Here is a 16477-nt window from a genome sequence, read left to right as displayed (position 1 = left end):
TGCTATTGTTTTAAAAAACAATTGATGCTGTAAGTTGCTTAGTTAGGCATCTGCTTAATATAAACCAGTGGTCAGCAACCTTTCTGTGCTGCGGGCTGGAGTGAGCTAGTTGAGGTCAGGTAGGCAGGGTCTAGGACCCAGCCTCCACCACCACTTTTTGTCCCCATTGTGGCATGAGGGAAGTGCCTGCAGCTGGCATCTCTTCCCATGGTGGCAGGGGAAGGCAACTGCTTCTGAAGCACCACATCTATGGGCTAGATTTAAATGGTGGGATTTATCCCATGGGCTATAGGTTGCCAACCCTTGATATGTAAAACTTTGGTTCTCAAATTCAGGGGGCGGGGGGGGGAGGGGCACTGAGTACATGTTATGCTAAATCCCAAATTAAGCTTTGTTGCAACAGTCATGCTATAACCTTTCTAACAACCTAAGAGAAATGTTCACTTTTTTTCCTCCTTCCCATGTTTTTCCTTGTGAGATACTTTTAGAGATGAGTCTCCCATCAGGTGAAGTAGGTTAGCTCTCCTTGCACAACTGTAGTTTTTCTCCATCCATCTGTGTATCAAACATGGCTCATCTTTAAAAATTAGGGTGTGGAGATGGCAAAAAGAGTCAAGTTAAGGCTTCCCAAATCACCCCTTGAGATTTCTTGGAGAATATACTGGAGGAGAGTAGCCTGGGAGGAATTCTGCAGAGGCAGCAGTGCTCGAATTAAATCAAACTGACTAAAGCAAAACAAAATCCGCTTTGCATTTTAAAGAAGCAAAAAAATCTCAAGCTTAGGTTGAAGTCTGTGAAATGCATTTTGCTAGTTCATGTCTGTCTCAGAAGGGTTCTGGCAGAGGAATGATGAGATGAAAGCTGTAATATAAAGAATATAAATTTAATTTATGAAATTACCAGCATCTGATTATTTCTGCTTTGAAACAAAGGGTTAATGGGAATATTTTTGAGACTTTACATTTCATGCAGGCACTATGATGCAGGCAAATGGTTAGTGGAACAAAAAAACAGATAACTGGGGAGCTGGATTAGCACTGAAAATTATACAGATGTGCAAGTGACAGTTTCTGAATGCTTAGTGTGAAATTTCTCTTTAAGACTCATGCAGATCCTCAAGGGATGGAGCGTTTTGAAATGATTAGCTTTCCACATAGTAAAGCCTTCTTCCTTGCAGTCATAGCAACAGCTTAGAAGCTTGAGCTCTTTCCCCCCATCTCCTGTACCATAGCAACAAGAGCACAGCATGTTTCTAGTCTACTTCTGATTGGCTGCTCAGTTGCCCTGTAAGAATTGTGTGTTTAGATTTTAAAAAGGTAACAACCTATTTTAACTGATGAGAAGAGGGCTGCAAACTGAGAAATAATATGATAACTTGGCTTCGTTACTTTTATCCCTCAAGTCTGTAGATGCAGTAAGGCAGATGGGCTCTGCCTGGTTTAAAGCCGTTCTTTTGGCAACAAAAAGATATCCCACTGTGCACTATACTGATAACATTCAGTATGTATCCACATCTAAGTCGGGCTAATGTGTTGGAAGGAAATGAAACCACCAGTTCCCCATTAGGCACATGCCAGCTAGCTAAGGGGAAGCACTAAGGTCAGCTTCTAGGGTAGTCACTTGAGAGCCCTATCGCAAACCGCTTGTAGAAAGTGCAGTGCTTGTTCTGGGAAGGAATTTTTAGCTGGATGAGAAATACAATTATTGGCATACCAGCACTTGCAAAAGAGACAGCAAGGTTAGTCTAAGCCAGGGGTTTTCAACCTTTTTGGATCAGTGTACCCCTGGCAGCCAGATGCATAGTTGTCTTGTAATGGCCATAGTTTGAGGAGAATCAAGCCTTTGATAATTTCTACGCTTGGCCTCCAAAAGTATCGTGTCTGCTTAGAGAAAATAGTTCGAGCGAATACTTATGTAAATTTAAAATATAACCTTTTTTATTTCTGTTGCTAGCTCTCAAACCTGTGTACTACAAATTGAGAAGACATATCTTTTCCAACTTCTTGAGAACAGTGAATGTATAAGTAGTTGTGACTGGATTGAAATATTTCTAATGATCTTATAACAATAAAACCCATACACAGAAGGTCATGTATTATTGGGCAATACATGATCTTCCATTATTGTCAAAAGAACAAAGAACAAAATTTGATGGATATTGATGTTCACTTGGAACAACTACAAACGGAAATACTGAATGAAGCAAAAGTCCATTGCTGAGTCTTAGCTGATGATATATAATCTACTACTTGATGCACATTAGCAGACTTTGTGAAAAATGAAATGCTGTTTGGTTTGGATTCAGTGAAGCAAAGTGTATCTGAAGGCCACATCAGGTCTTGAGGCCATTTTTACAGGATTCATCCTCCACTGCAGATTCCCAGGGTATTACAGTGTAATGTCTGCCCTGCTCAGTGAAGCCATGGTGAGTAGTAGTAGTTGGCAACAATTTGTAATGGATGTGCAACAGTTGCAGTCCATCTGTAGGAAAGACCTACAAAACTAGCCTCCCCATTGGTGCTCTTGACCCATGGACAGAAGTTGCACATAAACTGGTATAAGTGATTGGAAATCAGATCTATAATGCAACAGAAATTCAGTGCACATAAACTACTTTCAAAATGGCCAAAACGGGTTTAAAATAAACCTGGATGAATGTAGTATCACACTTAACTGATTTAGGTTAGATCAGTTTATTGAACTTCTGTCCCAGATCCCCTCCAGATTCAAATTAACTCACAGTCCCCCAGCATCCCAGGTTGTTTTGCACCTCCTCTGCAAACCTCCTCTTTCAGGGTGGTCGAGTTAGCCTTGACCCAAGCTGTCTGCTCTAGATGACCAGAGAGGTGTGCTCGGTGCCCCCCAGCTTCTGGTGTGGGTCATAGGAGGCATGTGACTGCATTTCCAGAATTAAAATGTGAATGTCTGTTCACTTGATTATTGGTTCAGTCTAACCCGTGAAAATTGAATTGATTCAGCCTCGGGCTTTTTGACCGTCTGTACTTAGCCTTGATGATAATCTTTGCAGAAAAGACCCATGGCAATGAGCATTGAATGGATCAGCCCTTCTTGTGGCACAGTGAAAAGCAGCATGTGGGAAACCTATTCTGTGAATAAACAGAGGGAATTTGCATTTAAGGACTTTCAACCTGGTATCTTTCACTTGTATAAATAAATTGTGTTCTTAGTATAGTACTTGCCCTGTCCTTCATCACCAGTAAACAGAGTGGCCACAGTGATCCACAGGATAGCCATATTTGTGGTTGCAATATAGAAAGAAACTTCTTTATATGGGAGCCACAGCTTTTTCTCCCTGCTCATCATCATCCTTTCTGAGAGTAAAAAACAAAAGAGCCAACACCTCAGACTTTGCTTGGCAGTTTGAGATCTGATGAGTACTGTGACAGTTTGCAACAAGCCGGGCAGCTGAGCCGAAATTCTAGGCATGGAGAACTAACTGTTGGGAGTTTTGAAGAAATATAGTAACCCTTATGACCTGCTATATTATTGTAACTGAGGTCTATTTTTTTTAGTGAATACAAACCTTTTGTTGGCTCTCATACAAAAAAGCACCATAAACAGTGACAGTAATGTTGCTAAGATACTGTTTACCTGCAAAATGTATGTCAGTGTGATATAGGAGGTGACCATGGGAACGAGTCTGATGGCAATTATTTAAAGAAAAACTTACAGCAAAATGGTCCTTGTATAGTTGCTAGGTTTTATTACAACAGCTGCACACACAAAGCTCATTTCAGAAAGCAGGGTCAATATAGGTCCTGCATAAAAAAAGTACATGAGTAGGACAGGTATTTTTGATGTATATTTTACAGAGCAATTTCTAAAAGTAAATAAGTAATCTATGAAGGAAGAGTCTTATCAACGTTCTGCAGGCTTATCGTTTAAAACACTTTGGCACTGAACTGCATGTTCCTTGAGGGACTTCATCTTTCAGCTAATTTCATTTTTTCTTTAAAATTTAATTACATGTTGTCTTATTCCCCCAAGAGAACTTATTAACTGTGTGTCTCTCTCCAAAGAGTTTTTGGTTCTCGTGAGGCATGCTGCCTTTGGCTAAAAATTGGCAATTCCATCTCTGCTTCAGAAAAGAATCTTTTTTCTTTAGAAGAGTCAGAAACCATTGTTTTGTCCTTACTAGCACTTTTTATTATCTGTAGCTGTAACATTCTTGATCTGCCTAGAGTCCTCTCTATTATGTTATTTTCTGTTCTGATAAACTAGCTCTGCATAAATGATTCTTCAGCAGTTGAATTTTGCTTTATGAGGTTGCACACAAGTAGGTTATTTTAAAGAGCACATGCCTAACTCCAAGTAGGGTTTTTGATGTACTGTGAACTTTGAAACCATGCATGAGATCTTCCTGTTACAAGCCTTTTTTTTCCTTAATAAAAATGAAATGTGTTTTCTCATGACATAAATTGCCCTCAGGATGTTACACAAATACACGATTAAATATATTTCTGCCGTAAAACAGTTGTTGTTTTTATTCAGTAATAAGCTACAGTGCGAAGCTGAGATCAAAATTAGCATGGCATTGAATTGGCATTAGTTTGACTGTTACTGTAGCTGGCTGCTGAGTTTTATATACTTTGGGTAGATTTGTTAAGAAGGTTAGTGTAGCATCAGTTATTCAATTGTCATGGGAAATGGAGGATATATTTGAGTAAATGTGAGAATTTTTTGTGTAGATAGTGTGAGATGTGGTATTTTTAAAGGTAATATGGAGTTTCACCTGATTGAGGTTTGGGTAACTTAAGCTGCAGTGTAGTATGGTTTTGCTTTGTGAAAGGATATCAGAGATCATTTCATCTTTAAACTATATAAATGGTATTTCAGTTTGTAAAATATACCAGTGTGTTTTATTTTTGTATTAACTGCTGCAGGTTCCTGGCTCAGTCTTGTGTCAGTCTTGCAGCCTCTCTCTAGAGTTGCTAGACCAGTGCTATGGATGAGCCACAGTGATGTCACATCAATGTTAAATGCATGTTTTAATGAGAGAGGGCCTCCAACTCTTGAAAAGTTCCCTACTAATTTACAGAGCCTTGTGCTCATCCTGGGGGCTTACTGATGCATTCACAGCACAACAAGAATATTTTAAGGCCTGTTACAGCTCAGCTGCTTTAAGCACTGAAGTTCCATTGTGAAATTGCATTTGTACTTATCTACATAATTTACAACTGTGGTGGAAAGCACATCGAAAATGAGAGCCCAGGCTGTTTCTAGGCATACAGCAGGTTCCTTGAAGATATTACCAAAAAAGAAAAATGGTATGTTCATAGTGGAAAAACAAAAACTTAGAATACCAGGGTTTGAACACCTGTTTTAAAGGGTGGTATTTGAATACCACAATTGAGGAAAAAATACGTAAATCCCATTTATATTATGAACGCTAAGGAGAAATACGTGCTGCATTTAACATAACAGCTAGCATTCTCTGAATGGTAAATGCAGATAGTCATTTTTTTCAATGAACAGACTAATATCTAAAGCAGGATTACTTTTGTGGAGTCCACCCTATATTTAGGGACCTACTTTAATCACAGTGAGACTAACAATTTTTGCAGGTTTGTCAGGAAGAGTAAATTTTGCAGCTATTTCCCAGATGTAGTTCACTATCCTCGCCCCTTGGTGCTGATTTGTGGAGAGGCCCCAGGGAGGAGGGACAAGGGGGCAGCTGCCATCCTGTCTGCTACCCTTTGTGCTGCCCCACCAGCTGGCACCTCCTCCCCCACCACCCAAGCAGGCTGCGAGACCAGGCTGCAGCAGTGAGGACTCCTGGCTCCCACTGGCGAGCCAGCATTTCATTTTTACTAAGTTTTTTTTTAAGTTGATTTCATGGACAATCCTGGATTTCAAGGTCTTCATGAAATCATGAATTGAGTTGGACCCCTACCTATGCTTGTTCGTCAGGAACTTCTTCATCAGTAAATGTCTCTCTCCCAATTAGCGTGAATATGTTTGCCTTTAGAATAGGTAAGCAGAGAGGCCAAGGTCTGAATGATACTTTATCAATTCCATCTGAACAGGTTTGAGGTAAATTACTGGGGCCAGGTAGAGTTAATTAGAGGAATTTGGTCTCCAGGTTTATCTGTGTTGTCACTGAATTCACTGGGAAGTTTTCTGAAAATAAAGCATATATATAATATATTTTTCTCCATTGTCTTTATCACTGTATACATCTTATAAATAGATGTATATCCCTGTATAAGAGGTATGCAGGGATACAAATGGAGAAAAATGCAATATACATGTTGTGTGTAGGGCTGCAAAGGTGCTCAGCACTTCTTTGTGCCATCTGGGAGAACAAGGCTTGCTATGTATTTGTTACTGTACCCTGTGTGACTCTGCAGTATACAGTATGTTCTTTGATAAACTTCTGGGCCAGTGCTAGTTAAACAGAGTCCTGATGAGTTGAACTTTTTTTAACAGGCACAAACCAAATGTCATTATTAGGAACAATGTAGTAGCTGATTCTACTATTTACCAATATTTAAACATCATGTGTTTTCCAGACACCCAGAGCATGTGAAAACTTCATCAAACTATGCAAAAAGAACTATTATGATGGAACTGTTTTTCACAGATCAATTCGTAATTTTGTGGTGAGTATTGAACAAATGCTACATGATGCACAGAAACCTTGTCCCAAAAATAGGAGTTGAATATGTTAGCTAATTAAAGTTCCAGTTGCTTCCCTTGCAGCAAAATTTACACAAGGTATATATTGGAGTGAATGACATGCATGGAAACAAGGATTGTTCTAGTGGAGTGAGAATAAGAAGTATAAATTGGATCATGTCACAACTTATGTTGAATAGCATTGTTCCCCCAACACCAAAGCCTGGTAGTCACTGACTGAAAAAGACTCCTGTTGTCTTTGGTGAAGTTTGGGTGCCTTGAGTCTAAAAAGGTTGAGAGCCACTGCCTCAGCCTTTTAAAATCCCATTTAGCTGCAACTTGGTTTTAGAAAGTATTGAAACTTGTTAGCCAAATTCTAACCATTTCAACTAAAACAATTAAGTTGTCCATTGCTGACAGAGTTCTGGACCTGAACCCCAAGTTTTGTTATGCTAGGGTTAGGGAATACCAGCTCAACTCTTGAAGGTTGACTCGGGTGTTTAATTGATCTCAAGCTACCAAGGACATGCTTGTTTCCATAAAAAACATTTGTCAGTTGTGTTCAGTGGTATAAAGGAAGGAAGAGAATGCAGACTGGGGATGGAGGACCAGAGTATTTCCAGTCTGTAGCCTCAGTTCCATAATGTGCTGAACAGTCTAGCTTCAGTCCTGTAGGTTGCTGAATCTCACAATTTTGACCAGAAAAATATTTATCCTGAAGACAATATACACAAGTAATTTGCTGTGTTGGGACCTGAGTTCTCAACATTTTCTAGAGTTAAGTCATAAGTAAACAACCTCAGCCCAGGTTTCCTGAACTTTTGTAATTATATGTGAAGGTTCCCTGGAGACAGGAAACCTTAATCCCAAAGCAAAGGTTTAGATTTTTTTAAGAGCCAGACACTTAGCAGCCTGATTTGGGATTCTGAAAAATCATGTTTTGTGATGTGAGATTTAATTTTCAAAACTGAAACTTGGATTTGGTTACTCAACATGCCTAACAAGTAGATTTTCCTAATGCATTTTTTATTTTGAATAAATATTTGTGTCAAATGTTGTTACAAGATGAGCTCTTGAGATATTGTGCTTGTTGCTTTGCCAGTTTATTCAGATGAATGCAAAAACCCTAGAATTTATTTGCATAGTCTTATCATAATTATTTCATCTTGATTTTTAGTTCCCATTCAGTGCAGCCATTCTCTTGCATGCAACAGTGTTGTAATTCGTTTTGGATCTTCCTTTCAAGCAAGTTAAAGGCCTGATCCTGAAGTCAATGGGATTCTCTCAAGTGGCTTTAGAGAATATTAGATTGTTCTGTCATCCTAAAAAAGTGTCAGTTCCTTTTGATAACAACTTCAAAGACAATAGAAAAGGATTCTACAAGTATGTCAGAAATAAGAGGAAGACTGAGGAAAGTATAGACCCTTACTAAATGCAGACGGCAGTCTATTTACAGATGACGCAGAGGCCTTTTTTTATTTCTGTCTTCACAAATAAAGACGGCTACTGAATGATGAGCACAGCTGGCAACAAAGAAGAGTCAAACAGGCTAAAGTAGTGAAAGAACAGGCTGGGGATTACTTAGAGAAGATAGAAGTTTTTAAGTTGTCTGAGCTGGATGGGTAACATGCTAGGGTACTGAAGGAATTGGCTGAGGTAATATCAGAGTCATTGGCTATCATCTTTGAGAAATCATGGGTGTCAGATGGGGTCCTAGATGATTGAAAAAAGATAAATGTAGCGCCCATCTTTAAGAAAGGGAAGGAGGAGGATCCAGGGAATTACAGACCAGTCAGTTTGGCCTCAATACCTGGAAAAATCATGGAGCAGGTCCTCAAGGTGTCTGTTGTGAAGCACCTAGAGAAAAACGAGGTGATCAGGAACACCCAGCACGGATTCACCAAGAGCAAGTCATACCTGATCCACTTGATTTCCTTCTGTGATAAAGTGGCAGGCTCTGCAGATATAGGGGATAGCAGTGGATGTGATATACATTGACTTTAGCAAAGCTTTTGGCACTGTCTGCTATAACATTCTCATTAACAAGCTAAGGAAATACAGACTAGATGAAAGAACTGTAAAGTGGATACATGGTTAGATCATTGTGCTGAACAAGTTCTGAATGGCTCCCTGTCTAGTTGAGAGGAGGTATCAAGTGGGATTTCCCAGGGGTCTGTCTTGTTTTTTACCATAATCAGGAATGATTTGGATGTTAGGGTTGAGTGCATGCTTAGCAAATTTTTGGATGACACAAAGTTGGGTGAAGTTGCAGATACTCCAGAGGGTAGTGCTAGGGTCCAGAATGACCTGGATAAACTGGAGTAATGGTTCAAAATCAATTGGAGAAAATTCAACAAGGACAAATGCAAAGTCCTACACTTAGGACAGAACAATTGCATCCACAAGTACAGACTAGAAAATGTTTAGGTAAGATGTGGTGCTGCGGAGTAGGATCTGGGATTACAGCAAGCCATAAACTGAATATGAACCAATAGTGTGCTCTTGTTGCAAAAAAACTCAAGCATACTGGGCTGTATTAACAGGAGTTTCTTTTGCAAATTAAGGGAAGAGATTCTTCTACTCTGTTTGACACTGGTGAGGCCTCACCTGGAACTGTATGTCCAGTTTTGGAACCTGAAGATCAAGAATCTGGAAAGATCAGAAAGAGTCCAATGGAAAGCAACAAAAATTATTAGAAGCCTGAGAACTGACTTATGAGGAAAGCCTAAAAGAGTTAGGGTTATTCAGTCTGAAGAAGAGAAGATTCCGGGGGGGGGTGGAATTTGATAACAACTCTTCTTTAAATACTTGAAGGGAGATTACAGAGAAGATGGAGATGGGCTTTTCTCTTTGGCCATAGAGAACAGGACTAGGAACAATGTCTTCAAACTGCAGCAGAGGAAATGTAGTATTGGGATTAAGAGGAACTTTCTGACTATGAGGGTGATCAAGCACTGGAACAGGCTACCTAGAGAAGTTGTGGAATCTCCATCCCTGAAAATTTTCAAGAGCAGGTTAAACAGACATTTGGCTAGGATGGTTTAGTCAGGGGTGATTCTGCCTTGAGCAGGGGGCTGGACTGACATGACCGTGCCAAGGTCTCTTCCAGGCTAACTTTCCTATGATCATTTGTATACCTGAATTTAAAGTGGTGTTTTGGTGTGCTCTCACTGTTAACTTAGTTAACTTCCATGGTCCCCTTGCTAGCTGTAGGGCACCAGAAAACAAAATATATCCAGAAGTCCTCTGGAAACTGCTATTTCTGTGGAAGAATGTTGGTTTCACTTTGGGATTTTTCATAGTGCAGTTAATGAATATGATTCCAGAAAAATAGAGCCAGCTTTGAAAAGCTGAAGGATGACAGCAAAACTTAAACACATTTTAAAGTTTAAGTCCAGGGCATTGTCAGCTGGGCATTTTAGGCCATAGCAGATGATGGAAAAAGTATTTTCTGTTAATCCATATGAGACAATTTATCTTCCTCTATTTTCGCACAAGAGACCTATTATTTTTATAAAACTGTTACTCTGTTCCTGGATAAGTCATGTAACATTTGACAGCTGATAAAAGAAGCTCCAAACTAGCGATAATGACTCTCTTGTCACTGGCTTGCATCCCAGTGCCATTTAGAGGTAAGAAGAGTTGAGTAGAGTTTGCTTTTCCAGATATGTCTTATTCCTTGTATCTCATTGATAAGGTAAAGTACGTTTTACAGGAATATGATTTGTTTTTTAATTCTGCAGATCCAAGGAGGTGATCCTACTGGAACAGGAACAGGTAAGAATGCATGCCTGTGCATGAGAATACACATCTTGGGTCAGTTTATTTTGTGTCTGTTTTTGAGTGCTGCCTTTTAATTCCTAGTGAGCCATGCTTAAAATCTCCTACACAAGTGTTTAGGTACTGTACAGTCTAAAATTATGTGCAGCCCTTCAGAGAGACCCTATTTGCCCTTACCTTTCTGTCTGGTTTTCAAAAAGATTAGCAAAGATATGGCAACCAGCCTCCCCAGCGTGGAAGAAGCTAATGTTTGTGAAGTGCTTTGAAAATCTATACCACTGTATAAAGGTAGATCTTACTGACTGACTGCATATGGAGAGAAGGAGAGAGAAAATTTTCATCCATCACCTGGTCACAGTTCAGACTTCTGAAATTCATAGAGAAGTAGAGCTGGAAGGGACCTCCAGAGGACATTTAATCCAACCCCCTGCCTGAATCAGGATCATCCCTATACAAATCCATTGTCTAACCTCTTAGCAAAACTACACAGTCAGTCCTGAGGTTTGTTATTAAGATGGAAAAATACTGTGTGTTTGAGTGAGGTTCTCTTCAAATTCAATATTAGAGAGATCTGCTTTTGGCCTAATTCCAGCCAAAAAGTTGGTTGTTTGTCCCACAAAAATGTATCCCCTTGCTACATCCAGGTCTCTTGCCTCGTGCCATTTTTGATTCCTAGTTGTAGCAGGGCACTAAGGCGCCTGCTACTTGAAAAGCAGTAGTATGGGCTCAGGTGCTAGTTGCCAGGGGCAACCAGGAGGAGCTAAGGGCCCACACCTGGTGAGTCAGCTGACCGGAAGGGGCAGGGCTGCCTGCTATAAGGCCCAGACTGGAGGCTGTGAGTGCTCTCTCTCTCTCTCTGCTGGCAGCCAGGAAGGAGGAGTACTGCCTGACTAAGGAAGGACCAGGTGAGGCTATTAGGGGTTGGAGGAGGCCTCACAGGGGCTCCACGGTAGTGTGGGCACCTTGGTGCCAGAAAGGGCACAACATTCAGGGGTGCACTTGACCCCAGCCCTGAGAAGGGGAGCAGAGGATTGGGAGGGGGCCAGTTAAGGCCGAGGCTGCCTGAGCCCTAAGGCAAGAAGCCCCAGAGCCGGGGCAGAGATTAACAAGTGTCAGAGAGCACGGTTGCGGGGCAGGCCGGAGGCGCCCGTGGGGCGCGGAGAGTGAAGTCGACCAAACAACGTCCGGTACTTCTGCGAGGCTTGGGGCGTGGTACAGGGTGGTTGGAGCCATGCATAGCCCATAAGGCTGGGGTGCACCGAGTCACCCAAGATAGAACAAAGACTGAGATACATCGGAGCACAGTGTCAGAGAGGACTAAGGGCAGCTTCCCTTATACATTGTTGACATCAAAGACATGGTGGGCGAGATGTGAGGGTGCTTTTAATATCACATTGGCACAGTAGGGGGCACTAGGGGTGTTCACGGCCACCCATAGGACCCCGCACTATTACACTAGTCTTTAGGAATCGTTTTGTCACCACTGTTTTCTTACCTATTCTTTCTTCCCACCCTTGGTGTTTTGGACCCAGTGCAGACAACTTATTCAATATTTGAAATTTCTCATTTGAGAAATGATAGATTGATTAGAATAGATGTGCATGGCAGCTGCTCCTATTTTTGCACTGAAGGCTCCTCAGGGCATTGCCCACTGTATTATGATCCTTACCTGCTGCTATAAATTGGCTCTGCGTGCAGCTGCACATATCACTTTGCCTATTAACTCTCAAACATCTCTAAATGCCACAGCTGTTAGGCAAGTCCTGTGTTTCTGCACGTTTTGTTATACTCTTAGTTCATGTATGCACCACATACTTTTTTGTATACTTAGTCTGCTTATCCAAAGCAAGGTCTGTGTAACTGTAAATCTGGAAATATTAAGGCTGGCCAAGACCACCACTGCTGATGGGCATAAAATTAATGAGGGATTATGTGATTGCTTGGGTGGAAGTAGTTGGGGAATTTGTTTTGGCTGCCAAAGCCCACTGATGAAACCTTGTTGGTATAGATTTCATATTCTTGGACTGTTAAAAGAAAGGTGATCTTCTTCTGTTAGAAGAGAACTATTAGTTCAGAATCCCATAAGGTATAATTAGGAACATCTTTAACAAGAGAAATCAAAGAGCTGCTGTTAGGGCTAGAGGTACTTAGCTGGATTAATGTGATAGCCTTTAAACTCTCTGGGCTGGAGTTCATCTTGCTGTTGGGGGGGAAATAAATTAGTTGGGGTCACTCTAGGTTCTGCTTCTGCAAATGAACCAGCTTGAAATGCAGCACAACTGGCAATGTATAGAAAAGCAGTCTACAACTGATAAAGCAGTTGTGTTGCTGCTCTGGACCCAGTTGCATTGTTGAATGCAAGTAATACATTGAATGCAAATAAATATAGGGTGGGACAATCCCCAGTGTGTTTTCTTTTATTTTAGAAGAGAAATTAGCACAAGGTAGACAGAGGAGATTTAATTTTTTTTCCACCCTTTTTTCTTTTATTTCATTTTACTTGAAAATGAATATCCTACAGACCTGCAGGAGCTCTCCTAAAACTGTCAGCTTACCAACCAAGTGGCTCTGACATATCCCAGTAGCCCTTCAAAAAGGAACTGTCATTTAGGAGGCATCCCAACACTGCAGAAATATACTTTTCAGTTGAATACTTTTTTCTTTTTTTTCTTCTTTTTTTTTTTAGGTCTAAATTTATAATGACCATAACTTGAGTTGCAATCAATTAGTGTTAGAGTGAAGAGGCACTGGGCTCCTACAGGACTCTCAGGCCCTTGTTCTTATGTTGGTTAAAATGAAGCAATTTAAACAATTAGAGGGAAGATCTTTGCGATTTGTTCTTGATTACCCAGCAGATTCTGCAAAGCTGAAAATGGTACAACCCCAGCAGGCTTTTTTCTTTCAGACAATTTTTTGTCTGCTTGATTCAGCTAGTATTTGCTACTGTCATCTAATTGTTGCATTTGATTTTTTACACTTAACATTAAGTACTCTACCGGCTCTGTTCATACTTCCTTGCTTTTCGTGGCACACATGGGGAGAGCAAACAGCTCCAGCTACTCTATCACCACTTCTGACAGTGGAATGTATGTTGCCTTTTAAGAAATACATTCTGATTGAGACCATCTTGTAGCCTTTATTTCTCAGCAGTGAGCACAATGAGCGTGAATTTTCCTAAGATGTAAAGTCAAAACCCCTTCTTCCCCCTCTATAATTAGTTTGGCAGGTCATAAAACAAATGAATGTGAAGTATGAAATAACTGTTTGGATGCTCTTAAATCAGCAAGCTGAAATGCTATAATTAAAATATTTGAAATCCTTTTTAATTTACTGCTGATTAAATTGGGAAGCCATGGATTTTTTCATCTCTGGTATTCAAATGCTGAGCTATTGTATTCTCAGGCCTTGGGCTGCTGAAAACAGCCGCCATCCTGCACTGCTGTTGTTTGTTCTGCTACAGTGTTATTGCATTACACTTATTATTTTAAGCAAAAACTCAGCCCAGCTCTGCTCACAAGATGGCTTAATTATTTTCTCAGAGTGCCTGTGTAGGAAGGTCAGGATTATTTTCAAACCAGCCCCTTATTTAAAAGTTTGGAATAAGCCGTGTTTTGATTTCAAAATCCTGGAATAAGGCCACAAAGCGGGAACTTGGTACAAATGGCTAAAAATAAATTATTTGAACTTTCTACCTATTCTGTAAGTTTGTATTAAAGGGATGATTGATATAGAAAATAGCTACAGTTCTCATGTGTCTGCTCTGGCACTGTTGTACTACTCTAGTCTTTTTTTTCTAGAGGTATCGTGGATACCTGTTGCTACCACAACCAACTCTGGTTAACCAGCAAGCAGTCGGGTAAAAGGGAAATGGCAGATGCTACAAATACAACCACAGGTGTCCTTAGCAGGCGCTAAGCTTGTCTTTCTGGTTGACTGAGATGTTGAAATGCTCCATTAGAATAAAGTTGAAAGTTCAAATGTTTTATTTACAAAGCACAGATCCAAACTCCATGACAGTTTGTAGTTGTGATCTGGCTACGTAATTCATATGGTAACAGCCCTTCATTGAAGAAGTTTATTATTGTTTGGAAGATTGAGGAGAGGAGGAACTGCCATAGTGTGAAAACCATCTCTACTTTTTAGATACATTTTGCAACATTGTCCTCCTCAGCATTTCTGAGGTAGTATCTGCTGCATATTGTAGAAGGAAAACAGATCTGCAGCATCTTTATCCTAAGAAAACCGGAAAGAAAAAAATAGTTTGGGGTTTTAACAGCAGAAAAGTAGATGAGAAACCGTTGTCTGGCAACTGTATGCAGGTTGGAAAATCTCATGTACAGAGGAAAGTTTTAAATATAGACGAAGAGACAATTGCACTGTTTACTCTGTGTGTGTGTGTGTGTGTGTGTGTGTGTGTGTGTGTGTGTGTGTGTGTGTGTGTGTCTCATGTTCAGAGGTGTACAAACAGCTTCAGGTAATTGAAACCAATGCACATGTAGGCAGACCTAACAATTGCATCATTATCAAAGGATATCTTATAAGCTGTTATGCTGTAACTAGTTTTTGTATGATTCTGTAGCAATACAAGTGTAGCAAAACCACACTCATTTAACCATGCTTTGTCAAGGTTTTAGCTAAATTGTATTTATTACACACTCATGCCCATATGAGACTGAGCAAGAGAGAGGAGGAGGAGGGGAAATACTGATGTGAGATGGAGAGGGAGAGAGAGAAAATAGTGGAGAAGGCTGCCTTAGCTTCTGGCCATCCTTCTTCAAATTAGCTTAAGGACTGAGTTTTGGGTGATTAAAACATGACGTTCTTGTATACATATGTGGACATAAATGCATAAATACACACTTACTGTAGTTGTGGATTCCCAAGAGTTTGGTTGCTCAAAGTTGTTTTTGAGGATTTTCTTGTCATTTTGTCAACTCTGAACTTACAGTTCAAAACTTGACCAACAGGATATATATTTGAAGTCTCAGAAAGCAGAAATCATTTGCTCTGAATTTTAAATAGGATCATAAGTTGTCTGAAAGTGAAAGAGCATAAAATTATTGTAATTTTTTTCGACATATAGTAGTTTTAATGTAGTTATAATTTAAAGAATTGCTTAGTTTGTAGGTAAAATGTCCCAACCATCAAAGCGGATGAACTTGATTAACAGATTTCACAGAAATTCTAAATTGTACTCTATTTTGTAGCTCTTGCCAAATTACACTATGTTTATAAAGTCAGGAACACCAGTAACTAACACTCAACTAAAGAAACTACTTCTTGTACTGATAAAACATGGCACCATTTAGTCAGCACAATTTGAGTATTGTCAATATTAATTGAAGTTAGGTGCCCAACCAGTATTTATACCTTTGGAAATGTCTTGCCTGACTTCTGAAGCATTGACATTGTATGCCTTTAAGGATTTGTGTGTGACAGTAACTGATAAACAGATTAGGAAAAATTCATCCTTCAAAGCAAACAACTCATGCCTCCACTTTCCCCCTCTCAGTGATCTAGAAGTTAACAAACTTGGTCCATAGTCAGTGTGGGATTTGTGGTTGAGAGTCACAGTAACACTAAGGGTGTGCAAAGCGGGCTGTATTCGATTTGGATTTGGCCTGATTCGGGGGACAGTGATTCTATTTGTTGATCCGGATCACTGTCCCGATTCGATAGGCCAAATCCGAATCTGAACATTTGATGCTGATTCTCTGAATCAGCAACTCAGCCATAGACACAGCGTTACGTGTGTTGTTTGTTTGTTTGTTTGTTTTTCCCTACATACCTCAAGTTACCAGGCACAGTTTGTGAATGCTGAGATGCTGGGGTGGATGGAGCGCCCCTTAGGATCAAGGGGGGAGTCCCTCGCATGGTCCACAGCGGACCCAGAAGTGGACCAGCAGTGCTGCTTGTCCATTTCCAGGTCTGCTGTGGAGCACGCGGGAGGTGCCCCCCATGCTCCTGTGGGATGCTCCTGTGGGATGCTCCATCCGCCTCAGCATTCATGAGCCGCCTGGTACTTTGAGGTATGTAGAAAAAACATTTAAAGCTGTGT

The 16477-nt window shown here is 40.4% G+C and overlaps 1 protein-coding gene and 1 long non-coding RNA gene across 3 annotated transcripts in view; one reads left to right on the top strand and one right to left on the bottom strand.

Annotated features, from left to right (window-relative positions):
* The window catches only part of PPIL2 (peptidylprolyl isomerase like 2), a 126258-nt gene that overhangs the window by 73141 nt on the left and 36640 nt on the right, over nt 1-16477 (top strand). For both annotated transcript variants that reach the window (XM_090062831.1, XM_090062832.1), the window contains exons 13-14: nt 6534-6623; nt 10383-10416. In XM_090062831.1, coding sequence (XP_089918957.1) covers nt 6534-6623; nt 10383-10416 — 124 coding nt within the window. The remainder of the gene's footprint in view (nt 1-6533; nt 6624-10382; nt 10417-16477) is intronic.
* LOC149857728 (uncharacterized) lies at nt 829-15448 on the bottom strand. The gene is made up of 3 exons (XR_016444179.1): nt 15284-15448; nt 3692-3779; nt 829-861 (listed from the first exon to the last, which is right to left on the bottom strand). It is a non-coding gene; the product is annotated as an uncharacterized LOC149857728 (long non-coding RNA).

Source organism: Crocodylus siamensis, chromosome 9 (genome assembly GCF_052110815.1).
Source record: "Crocodylus siamensis isolate JL-2025a chromosome 9, ASM5211081v1, whole genome shotgun sequence".
Classification (NCBI taxonomy): Eukaryota; Metazoa; Chordata; order Crocodylia; family Crocodylidae; genus Crocodylus; species Crocodylus siamensis.
This window is presented reverse-complemented; position numbering and strand designations above follow the sequence as displayed.